Source organism: Nanorana parkeri, unplaced genomic scaffold (assembly GCF_000935625.1).
Source record: "Nanorana parkeri isolate BGI_ZX_2015 unplaced genomic scaffold, ASM93562v1 scaffold2371, whole genome shotgun sequence".
Taxonomy (NCBI): domain Eukaryota; kingdom Metazoa; phylum Chordata; class Amphibia; order Anura; family Dicroglossidae; genus Nanorana; species Nanorana parkeri.
Genome location: NW_017308639.1, coordinates 92,500 through 105,191, shown reverse-complemented (window position 1 = coordinate 105,191; position 12,692 = coordinate 92,500). Strand labels below are relative to the sequence as shown.

General features: G+C 48.7%; 1 protein-coding gene across 1 annotated transcript in view; it reads left to right on the top strand.

Moving 5' to 3' along the window:
- Positions 1 to 6,459: 6,459 nt before the first annotated feature.
- The window catches only part of FARSA (phenylalanyl-tRNA synthetase alpha subunit), a 16,887-nt gene continuing 10,654 nt past the window's right edge, over positions 6,460 to 12,692 (top strand). The window contains exons 1-5 of the mRNA XM_018573411.1: positions 6,460 to 6,647; positions 8,201 to 8,338; positions 9,645 to 9,743; positions 10,558 to 10,676; positions 11,904 to 11,996. Of these exons, the coding sequence (XP_018428913.1) occupies positions 6,474 to 6,647; positions 8,201 to 8,338; positions 9,645 to 9,743; positions 10,558 to 10,676; positions 11,904 to 11,996 (623 nt within the window). The 5' untranslated portion in view covers positions 6,460 to 6,473. The remainder of the gene's footprint in view (positions 6,648 to 8,200; positions 8,339 to 9,644; positions 9,744 to 10,557; positions 10,677 to 11,903; positions 11,997 to 12,692) is intronic.

Here is a 12,692-nt window from a genome sequence, read left to right as displayed (position 1 = left end):
GGACTTGTGGGAGTTAGGAAACCTTTTCTGATCACTATGGCTTCCTGAGATAAGTTGTAACTAGGACTGTCTATGCATTGTAGTATAACAATGTGTCCCCCTGCACCCCCTTGCAGCGTCTCAGACCAAATCACAATGGTAGTGCTCGTAGTGATAATCACGGATGGCGCCGTGTGCATCAATCAATAGAAAGTGAGGATCATCAGCAATGTATTGCCCTGATGAAGGGACCCTTTTGTGGCCCCGAAACGTTGGCTATATGTGATATTTGTGACCATTTAGCTGAATAAACGGACATTATGTTTGAATGTGATCCTCACTTTCTACTATGTGTGCATTGCATCTCCCTAGGCCCAAATATGAACACTTGTGCAGGCTGATCATTATGGCAAAAGCGGGGTCAAAGACATCTGCGGAGGATAGCTTGGGGGTCCCCATTTCTGTTGGTCCTGGGACGTCTATGACCAGTTTCTGACTAAAGTAGAAAGTTTACTTAGGACAACCTGAGCTCAATTGTTTTCTTCTTCCCTCTGTGCCTGACAGGTGATAGAATGTTGCCCTCGCCTCCTACAGACAACACTTTTCTGCCCGATAGGGAAGACTCCGGGGATTCGGAAGCTCTGCATATATTTGAGAGAGCAAACATGGAATTTGAGGTATGTTATGCTACTTGCATCTGACTTTGTCCTCACCACTAGACAGCAATCAACCCCAAGCTGCCAAACCCACCTTTGTTATTAAGAAGTTGCATATTGAATTGGGAAATACATGAATGGCCTTGAAAATGTTTAACCTGTCTGTGATAACCCCTCTGTCTGCCTTCCGGGCAGGTCCCTGTGTCGGGAGGACATCAAAGTCACAGTGAAAAAGAGCGTAAAAAAAGAATAAAAATGTAAAAAATCTGAACACCACACAAATCAATGCAGCTCTGTAATCCTAAATACATCCTTCAATAGATTTCTTGATTATAAGCAGTCTAAGGGCGCGTACACACCAGCCTCAGTGCGCTCTGGCCCCATTCTAACCGGATCGCATTCCAGCCGGCTCACTTTGTTTTGGGGCGGGAGGGGGCATGGCGGTGCATTGAACTCAATGGCACCGCAGCCACGGCCTTCGGACGCACGGGAACGCCTGGCACATCAATGCCTGCGTTACAGTCCGGTCAGAAAAAATAGTGCTTGCAGCATTGTTGTGACCAGAACACGGGCATTGATGTGCCACACGTTCCCATGCGGCCGATCCCACTGTGGCTGCAGTGCCATTGAGTTCAATGCACCGCCATGCCCCCTCCCGCCCCAAAACAATGTGAGCCGGCTGGAATGAGATCCAGAATTGGAGGCTGGTGTGAACTCCACCAGTGCCGTCTGTCGCCTGTACTTCCATGCAAAAGACATTTGCCCAGCTATACATTGATAGAGCGTGTTCTAAGTAGACCCCTTAGCATCTTCATTTCATTGCTATCAGCATCTCGCAGCCCCTGTAAAGCTGAGCGGGAGAAGAAGCAACGCAAGGGGCCAATCATTTACTGTATGTAGCTGTGCTAATGTGCGAACAAGGAATATGCTGAAAGGAGGAGAGAGCAAAGTGACAGAGATGAGCTCATCAGGCTGCTGCTTCTCTTTTACTGTCCAGTCACAGGCCCGGGTGGTCAGAAATACAAATGCTTCCTTATATACTGTTTATTTCATCTGCGTATTAAGCTGTTTGCCTGGAGTTCCGCTATGAAGCCCAGTGCGTAATATCTCAGATTAGGGATGCACCGATACTGGCTTTTTTGGTTACGAGTACCGATATATTGCTTTCGGTAGCGAGTACCGATACCAGTGCTTCTGCTGGCATGGAGACGGCTTTGCGGGCAATCAGGAAGCTGGCCGGTGGGTAATGACATGCTGCCCCGATTCCTGATTGCCCGCGAAGCCGGCTCCAGCTTCCCAGCCAATCAACATGGAGCTGGCCAACAGGCCAATCAGGAAGCCAGGCGGCGAGTATTGACACGCCTCCCGGCTTCCTGATTGGCCAGGAAGCCGGCTCCATGCTTATTGGCTGGGAGAAAAGTATTTTTCCTGTACTTGTAGCATTTTTGAATGGATACAACATGGAGAGATGGGCCTGTACTCTGGAGACGTATTTTATGTCTTACTATTTTCTATTGTTTGAAGGAGACAGACGACAACGCCAGCCCGCAGCAGCCGGCTCCAGTGGTCAGCCAGGCCAAGGACAGCAACAAAAGCGCATCGCATGTGGATGAAACGCCCTCCACGTCACAGGCCTCCGAGGGCAAGGGTCTCCGGGAAGCCATGACGGATATGATGAAGGAGTTTAAGATGGATGTCTCCTGTGTGACACAAGCCCTCTTCTTCAACAGCGGAGAGCTGGGCAGCACCAGACACTTCCTGCGCACAGGGGCCCGCCCCGATGGCTATCCTATTTGGGAGCCGGAGGATGACTTGGACTTGAAGCGGAACAACCCAAAGATGCAATCGCATCTGATCCAGAAATACGGCGCAGATAATGTTGCCAGGAGAGCGGCTTTCCTGGCGGGTTAGCGGGAGACATTCACACAGTCATCATCATTCAGTAGCATGGTGAGAGGAGTGCAGGAACCCATCGTAAGCAATCGGATCGGTCAGATTCATTCTGATTGGTTGCCAAGGATCACTGTACGGGCTAGTTCACACCAGCCCCAGTGCGTTCCGGCCCAATACATGCCGGAACACACTGGTTCTCAGCAACTCACTTTGTTTTAGGGCGGGTGGGGGTGTGGCGGTGCATTAAAGTCAAGGGCACCGCAGCCACGCCCCCTGGCCACAGTGCGATCGCCTGCACTGGAATGCGTGGCACATCAGCGCCTGCGTTCCGGTGCAGTCAGAAAAAATGCTGACCGGACCAGAAAGCTTGCATTGATGTGGCAGGAGTTCCGGTGCGGGCGAATGCACTGTGACCGGGGGGCGTGGCCATTGACTTCAATGCACCGCCCCAAAACAAAGTGAGCCGGTCCGAATGCGATCCAGTGCGTTCTGACTCCAATCGGATCCGGACGCACTGGGGCTAGTGTGAACTAGCCCTAACTCTGGCGCTTATTAAACCTGCGCGTGTCATCGTCTGGCAGGGTCACATGATCATGTTTTGTATATAGTTTTTAATTTAAGCTTCTCTGATGCTGAAAAAAAAAATGCTAGCAAGAAAGACATTGGAGGGAATTTATCAAAACTGGAGCAGGCAGAATCTGAAGCAGTTGCCCGTAGTAACCAATCAGCTTCTCTCTCCAGTTTATTCAGTTTGGCTTTGAAAATGAAAGACAGAAGCTGATTGGTTGCCATGGACGGCTCCAGATTTGATAAATTCCCCTCTCTACCGCTTCCCGTTCTGCCTATCTCTGCTGCAGTGAAGAGAAAGCGCCAGCACAATCCAACGCTTCTTGAAGTGTCAGATTCCTTCCCTCCCTGCTGCACTCATTGGTTTGATCCATCAGCCCTGCGTCTTATAGTGACATAGGGGGTCAATGGGAGGAACCACTGCGAGCAGCAGCAGGGGACCGAGAAATGGATAATACTGAAAGTGTCGGATTTTGTGATTTATTCAGGCGTCCATCTGTCTTCTCCACAGCAGAGTTTGGCTGCAAGAGAGGCGGATAGTCAATGGGGGGAATTCATAAAAACTGGAGTAGACAGTGGCAACCAATCAGCTTCTCTCTTCAGTTTGTCTAGTTATGGTTTGAAAATGAAACGGAGAAGCTGATTGGTTGTCACGGCAACCGCTCCAGTTTTTACGCCTCCTTTGCAGGGTGCAGTTTATTATACGTGTTTTTAGAGAGTTGTTTTAGCTTTGTAGTATAATAATTGTTCTATAGCATTCCAAATAAAGTTTATACGTCTTTTTATTTTCTTGTAATCGTGTCGTCATCTTCTTCCTGGGGTCCATCCACTGTTTCCCCTCCCCCACACGCCATGTGCACAGTAAAGGGTCCATTTAAGAAAATGATTCTCGCGAAACTGCACATGCGTTCTGTGCGTATTCACCAGATAAAATCAAATGTTCTTAGTAGGGATGCACCGACACCGGTACTAGTGTCGGTGCCGAGTACTCGTACTCGCCCAAATGCTCCAATGCCTAGCCCGATACTTCCTGATTGGTCGGGAAGCTGGCCAATCAGGAAGCCGGGCGCGGTGTAATGACGTGGCGGCCGGCTTTCTGATTGGCCGGGAAGATGGCTTCATGCTCCCTCGTCACCTCATGACGAGGGAGCATGGAGCCGGCCAATCAGGAAGCTGGGCGCTGCGTCATTACACGGCGCCCTGCTTCCTGATTGGCCAGAAAGCCGGCCCCATGCTTCTCGTCACCTAGTGACGAGAAGCATGGGGATGGCTTCCCTGCTAATCGGGAAGCCGGGTGGCGAGTCATTGCACGCCGCCTGGCTTCCTGAATGGGACTTTTGGTATCGGCGAGTACCAAAAAAATAAAATATTGTACTCTATACCGAAATACCAATATCCGTGCATCCCTACTTCTTAGGAGTATTTTTTTTTTTTTTTTCAGGTTGAATGTTCTTCAAATCAACGGAGCTGGTGTGAACAAGCCCTAATGCAGGGGCAAACTCAGAACTCCAGCATTGGTCAACTGCAAATCCCATCTTGCCTCTGAGATTTATGTCTGTGACTGTCAGAGTTTTGCAATGCCTCATGGGACTTGTAGTTCCACAACAGCTGGAGTGCCAAGGTTGTCTATTAATGCACTAAGGCATGGGTGGGCAACACTGGCCCCCCAGTTGTGCTTTAACTACAAGTCCCAACATTCATCTGCCTCTGCGAGTAACTGTCCGTCTTGCAATGCCTCATGGGACTTGTAGTTCCACAACAGAGGGGGTGCCGAGGTTGTCTACGCACGCACTAAGGCAGGGGACGGGCAACACTGGCTCCCCAGCTGTGCTTTAACTACAAGTCCCAACATGCTTCTGGGAGTCATGTCTGTAACTGTCAGTCTTGCAATGCCTCATGGGACTTGTAGTTCCACACTAGCTGGAGTGCCGAGGTTGCCTACCCCTGCTCTAATGTATATTGACTCCTTGGTGGCTGCTTTTTTCTTTTCACCTGGCGATTCTATCAATGACACACTTTCTGTTCATTAGCATCAGAGCTCAGTCTTGGCTGTCATAGAGGCCGGACTTCGAACATTCAACATCCTGTCCTGCGCTATTGCCAAAAATCGGTTTAGTAGCGGGCGCGGCCAATGGCGGCACCATATAGATCTAAAGCAGGGATAGCCGACACTTCTTAAACACTAGGAGGGGAATTTATCAAAACTGGAGCAGTTGCCAGTGGCAACCAATCAGCTTCTCTCTTCAGTTTGTTCAGTTAAGACAGGAAAATGAAAGAGAGAAGCTGATTGGTTGCCACGCACAGCTGCTCCAGATTTTCTCTGCTCCAGTTTTGATAAATTCCCCCAATCTCTTCTGAGTAGCAGCTTCTGCTGGTTCTTTGTACTTCCGGTTCATCACCCACAATGGCTTGCACTACATGCCCAATGCAGTTGGGCCCCAGGCTGTAGGAGAGTCTGGCAAGACCGAGACCTGGATGAGGATGTGGGCGGGACATTAGGGAGGAGGGGGTGGAGCTGTGAGGGAGTAGTGAAAAATACAGTGTACTTGTTTCTTCCCAGAGTGCTTCTGCATATACAATGGGAGATATTAGGAAGGCTGAATAAAATCTGGAGACTTGCATGCAGGAAATGTAAGTGAATGCAGCTCTCAGCATCTATTCATGGGGCCTGAATGGAGGTAGAAATGTAAAGATCCAGGGTGAGGTGTTAAAATGGCACGGTGAAGCATAATGGACATTTCTGTTTTATGACTTTAGCAACGCTCTAAAGACAAGTTGCTGGTATGAATGGGCCCTAAGAGGAATTTAAATAGCTCCAGATCTCTCTTGTGGTTATGCACACTCTGAAATTGGGAGACAATGCACAACTGCCTAGCCGGCCACCACTAGATAGGAGCTGGAGGAGCACCCGGTAAGGCTGGAAGTGGTGTCCATAGCTGTGGAAGAAAACAAAAGATTCAACTTGGCATGATCCGAAGTGGAAATATTCATCTACTTCTGTAGAATGCTGCTCAAATGTATTCTTAGGATAGAATTATTATCAAGCTAACCAATGGAAACTGAAGCTGCCATATTAGGTCTGGACCTCTAGGCTTCTGCTCCTGAGACGATAATTCCCTGTGATGTTCCCATTCATGATCACCATGCCCAATCACCTTAGCATGACTCCACTTTAATCAGCTGCAATGACACAGGGTGTCGCCAGGTGGCGCTGCTTCCCCATTCCACGCAATCACTGAGCTACAGGCGCAATTTGTTTCCTCTGAGTAGCAAGATGGCAGCCGCGGCTTCAGAATTCTCTCAGAAACCGAGCGTCAACGAGAGGACCAAGATGGCACCCTCCATAAAAAGAGTCAAAGCGGAAGTGTTGCCCGGCGCATGCGCAGAGAAGAAGCCGGCAGCATGGCGGATAACAGAGTGACAGAAGAGCTTCTGCAGAGGCTGCAGGATGGGCATATCGGAGGGGTGGACAGCCTGGAGCTGGCCTTGGCGCTGGGGGTGGATCACCAGCAGGTGGTGGGGGCTGTGAAGAGCCTGCAGTCCCTGGGAGAGGTAAGAGGACCTGTCTGCGGTAGGCTGATGTAATAGCATCTTGAGGATGAGGGGTGGTCACGTGACCACACAGCTGTCCTGTGGCTGCAGAATACAGCATGGTCAGCTGAAGTGGGACATCTAGTGGCCCATGCAATGGGTTTTGTACTGCTGGGGCTCCATAGGGTGGGTGCTTGCTTTGTAGCGCTGGGGGTTCTGGGGTTAATCCCAGCCAATAACACTCTTTGTATGGGGTTTGTATTCTCAACCTGCAGTCGTTAAACTACCCAAAGACATATTGGTTGGCTTAATCTGCTTCTGACCAGTTGCAGAGTCCATGTGACAGCTGGGCAGACTCTGACTTAGATGATCCAGCGTTCCTGGATTAAATAAAACTTTACTTCCACCCGGAACTGCTTTCAATCACGTGGTTCCTTAAAGGAGAACTATGGGGTCAGGGCTTTTCCCCATAGTTCTCCTAAGTGTCAAGGAAGTACACAAACTAGCTTCCTCCCGTCACCCAAAGCTCAGTATACCGTGAGCTACAGCTCGCGGTATACTGAGACGCCGCAGCCGAAACGGATCCCGACGATTATGTCTGGATCTACCCAGCTGCGTGAGTGACAGCTGCCTCTGCCTATCTAGAGGCAGAGCCAGCTGTACCCGCCCCCTCCCCCATCCGTTCAGCGCTGGAGGATCGGACAGGGGAGGGGGGAATCCAGTCCCTCCCCTGTCACGGCTCTCTGCAGTGACAGGATCGATAAGTGAGCGAGCGCCGTTATGTGGTTGCTCACTTCCCGATCTACTGAGCTGACCTGTGACAGTTTCATTGTCACAGGTCGGCTCAGATTATGAAGTGAGGGAAAATCACTGACCTCATAATTCTCCTTTTAAGTCAAGAGACTTGACACCTTCCATTGATCTAATAAGGGTTGCCCCCAGTTCTGGGAAAACATACCAGCATAAATGGAAGTAAACACTCCAATACTCGCCTCCAGAGATGTGACATCTGTGAGCTCCCTCCCTGGAGCAGACACCTTCTTTCCGCCTTCGGGGATGATGTAACTCCTGTGAAAGGGAATGCATTTATCCCACCACTGAGGCCCCGTTCACATCGCGCGACTTGCATTTTGCGCAATTTCGCGCAAATGCTTGCATTGAGCAAGCGAGAATGGCGGCAAAATCCACTCCAAAAAGGGTCCTGCTGTAGCGACACACGACCCACGACAGCAGGACCCTTTGCCCCATTGAGATGCATTGAAGAGCGATATCGCGTGGTAAATAGCCGTGATATTGCGGGAATGACCGCGCGATAAATCGCTCAATGTGAACGGGGCCTCAGGTGTACCGAGAATGTGCACTGAACCTCTCCCCTCCCCCCCATCAGCTGCTACTGTGATGGGAGGGGGCTCCCTGCACTGGAAGAGCAGTCGTTCTTTAGATGTTGGGGGTGCACCGCACTTTCACGTCTTAGGTTCTGTGCAGGACCCGACAGGCGTCGCTAAATGGATGTTTACTGATTTCAGCACAGACACATACTCTGATTATTTCTGCTCTTTTATCTGTTTCCCCAGATCATCGAGGCAGAGCAGAGATCCAGCAAGAAATGGGAGCTGAGCTCAGAGGGGCAGGAGATTGCCCAGGAGGGCAGCCAGGAGGCCCGGGTGTATTACAGCATACCCAAGGAGGGCCTGGCCCAGAGCGAGCTCATGGTGAGTGTGCGTTGAACGTGCAAGAAGAAGAAAGTCGCTGAAGTTTTGTCTGGTCAGTGTATAGCCTATCGAAAGGCGGATCTTTTTTAGGGATGGAGTACGGAAGTGTGGGGGCCCCAGTCTTGCTGTCTTTGTTCATACTGTTTCTCTTGGTGAGCAGTGTTGAAAAGGAAGAGAGGGCAAATCTTTTAGAGGGGAACACTGGTTCTAGTGATGACTGTCTGAGGGGATTTACCCTCATTTTAAAGATTACTATCCACTTCCTGCTTTGTCTTCAGGACAGGAAGTAAACTAGTACTAGTTGGACACAGAACAGGAAAAAAAACCGATTGTAACAATTCCCTAGTCAGTCTAAAGCTAAAAGGGACCTTGCATGAAAATACAGGACCCCGTTATTTACAAATGTCCACTTCCCTGTGCCAAAAAACATTAAAAGAGAGAACTACAGCTAAGCCTTTTTTTTTTTGGCTTTAGTCCTTATTTGGGTCACAGAAGGACATTTGCTAATGTCCTCCTGTGACCCAAACTCAGCATCTAGCGGGCTACTGCCCGCTATATACTGACAGCACAGAGCCACGCAGCAGCCGGGAAAGATCCGGCAATATTGTAGGATCCACCCTGCTGCCTGATTGACAGCTGGCTCTGCCTCTGTAGAGCAAGAGCCAGCTGTGCCGGCCCCCTCTCCTGTCTGCCCCTCCAATAACCGCTGGAGGAACGGGGGGGTCCCTGCAGTGGATGGTGAGTGACAGCCATTATTCAGAGGAGAAGGCCGTGAGCTGAACGATCAGTGATCGCTCAGTTCTCAATCGATAGAGCCGACACGTGATGGCTGCAGTGTCCCCCATCAGCTCTAAGTATTGGGAAGAGTACATTTTACTCTGCAAATACTTCACCTTTAAAATAGAACTGAAGCCCTTAAGGGGGTTGTAACCCCTGTCAGCTTTTTTTGCCATCTCTGACCCTTTGGAGAGATGTCCCTTCACTTCCTGTCTGAGTGTATTTTTTATTGAAATTTTCAGTACGATAGAGTTGCGTTAATTTCACGCCACATAAAAATGTACAGCTGCCGCTATTTTATTCTACAGGGTCGGTACTTTCAGGGAATATATAATCCTGGGGGGTTTTAAGTAATTTCCAGGCCTAAAATGTGGATAATAACGTGTGCAAGAAATGACTTGCAGCTAAAGGGTTAATATTTCCTACTCAAGATAGAAATAAAACAAATGTCAGGCGTTGGACTTTATTGCTTTAAATGGTGATTTTTATTTTTTTTTCCTTTCACTGCCTACATGTTGCTTTCTTTCAGAAACTGCCATTTGCAAAGATCGGGTTCAGCAAGGCCATGTCTAATCGCTGGATTCGATTGGACAAGTCGGCAGAATGGGGTCCGCGGGTCCACAGAACGGTGAGAGGACACTTTGGTGCCATGTTTACATGTTTTTGTATTGCGCTTTTTTTTTTTTTTTCCATGACCTCTCCTCATTTCTTTTAGTTTCATCAGAACATAAAACTCATTAGGGAACCAATCAGGTGCTGCTACAGTGCACATGTGATGCCTATGAAGGAGAAAGAAGAGGGGAGCAGAGCTGATGACTTGTTCATGTGCTGCTCCTTTGTCCAATCAGCATGGGGCCCCCCTTAAAACCCATACCAGACCCCGATCTTGGATAAGGGTCTGTTATTCATTTTAAGGGCCTGTTCACATGATTTTCAGGTGCGGATCTGCAGACGCGGTGCTATGTGTTTTGGCCGCGTTTTTTATGCGTTCAGCAAAAAAAAAACTGGGAGTGGGGCTGTAAGTATGTTAGCTGCAGTGCATACATTGGGATGCATTTTTAGTGCAGGAGCATACGGATCAGGTCAGCACAGAAAACGGACGTCGTGTGAACAGGCCCTAAAGGAGCCACACTTTTTTTTTTTTTTTATCTTTTACATTTAAGACTGGGGTGCCTTGACATTTTACTTACTTTTAAAGGGTGCCATAGTGCTGAGATGCTGTACTAGTTAACTGGACCTATTTCTGAGGTTGATCCTGGAACTTATCTGTTTGTGATGCTGGAACAAATACAGCAGACTTCAGATTTTCTCTAACATACAGACAGAAACAAAAGACTTTCTGCACTCTATACACTTATTGTCTGGCTTCCATTTAAATTGCAAGGCAAATTATTCAAGTTTCCGGTGTCCCCGCCTCATGTCCCACTCTCCTTCCTGCACAGGTGGAGTCAGTGGAGGACGCTGTTAAGGAGAAGCTGCAGCTGATCGAGAAAGGAAAGGCCGACGATGTGAACGAGAAGGACAGGAATGAGCTGAAGAAGAGGAAGCTGCTCAATGAAGTGTGAGTGTGTGCAGCATGGTGATTGGTCAGGGCTCAGTAATAACACATATCTACATTTTAGGAAGCTGTGGTAACACCCACACATGTCTCCACCCCTTACCTACAGTTTTTTTGCTAGCAGCCTGTAGTGGGAGGAGCCTGCTGGATCCCTCCCACAGCTCTGCTCTCTCCTTGTGCAGGGTGACAAGTCTTGCTATGGTCGAAAGGTGTATGGGCACCTTTAGGTAGTATTGGTTCCCTGAATGCTTTTACATGAGGGGTTGGCTTTGCTCAAGTCGGAGGAAGGTCTGTACCTTCTAGTTTAGTTCCTTTTCACACTTTGGTGGTGCGTTAACGCACACCAGAATCGTGTCATGTGCCGCGCTTTCACACAACACATCAAAAACATGGGACATGCTTCCAGTGCCGTTACTTGTTAACGGCACCCCCGGTAAAATGTGTGTTTTTGCCTGTGCATGTATTCCATGGTCAAAAAAGGCAGGAAACGTACAGCAGGAGATGCTGCATGAGCTTCTTTACTGTTGTGTGCAACTTTGTCTTTGCAATCCCTGGATGTGACACCAGGGGGCAGTGTACGGCTGCAATTGATGGGAAGATGTTCTACTCCATCCGACCGGCAGTTATAGATGGTCCTGCTGTACAGAATGGAGACAACAGAGGAATGTCGGCATTAAACAATGGAAATAATTGATATCTTGCTATGTTGTTAGAAGGACTCCGGGAAATTTAAAAAATGAGGGAACCCGGTATGTGTTCCCTCACCTCCCGATCTACTGAGCCGACCTGTGACAGTCATTGTCACAGGTCGGCTTAGAACTATGAGGTGAGTGGAAATCACTCATGTCATAGTTCTCCTTTTTAAGTGCTCATTTTGTCTAGGGGAGCTCAGATAAAGCTGATCTACTCAACCGATCCTCTGTCCCTCTGGGCTGCTAGACCCATCCCTGCAGCCTCTTCTTCCTTGGGCTTATAAGTATGCCGTGTTTCTAACTTTACTTTCTTTTGTTGATCCCCTAGAGCTTGGAGATAAATAGGTAAATAAGATGAAAGTTTGTTCACCATATTTTTTTTTTTTACATTTCCTGTGCACATATTTGGCTATTTAAACGAACCTTTCTTCATGTACAGTCTCAACCCCTTTAGCAAATGAGCACCCCCAAATGTGTTTTGAGCTTTAATTGGTGGGATGCATTTAAAAATAATTTGATATTCTTTTCAATCTCTCAGGACGGTTAAAACCTACTGGGTGACCAAGGGAAGCGGGTTCAGCACCAGCATTACCAAACAGGAAACCGACCTTACTCCGGAAATGATTGCCAGGTAATGGGCGTATTGCTAGACGTTACCCCTAAAATATTCAGTTTGGATTGCTTATGACCAGTTGTCAGGCGGATGGTTTGTCACTGTGTGAAGTTGGAAATAGTGCAGGAAAGGGTCCCTGAACAGGCGAAACTGATTGGAGACAAGTGGGTTAGGCCACAGAAGAGGGTATTCTCAAGGCCAGTGCAATTCAGGCCCTCCAGCTGGGCTTTAAATACAAATCCCGTCATGCCTGTGGCTCAGTCTTCATAGGAATGTAGTTCCACAACAGCTGTTGTGTAATCGTACACATGGTGGCTAAAATGATTATGGGCTTGTTCACACGATGTCCGGACCAGAACTGTGCGCTCCTGCACCCAAAATGCATCCCAATGTCTCCCTATGTGTTTTATGGGCTACAGTTCTCACCAGCGCAGTCCGTTCCGGTCCGGACAGAAAAAATACTGCATGTCACATTTTCTCTGGACCGGAAACGCAAAAACGCACTGCACGCATATCACCGCGTCTGCAGATCTGGGCCAGAAAATGGTGTGAGCAAGCCCTTAAAGGAGAACTATGACATGAGTGATTTCCACTCACCTCATAGTTCTAAGCCGACCTGTGACAATGAGACTGTCACAGGTCGGCTCAGTAGATCGGGAGGTGAGAGAACACATACCGGGTTCCCTCACCTCTCAATCCTGTCACGGCTCTCTG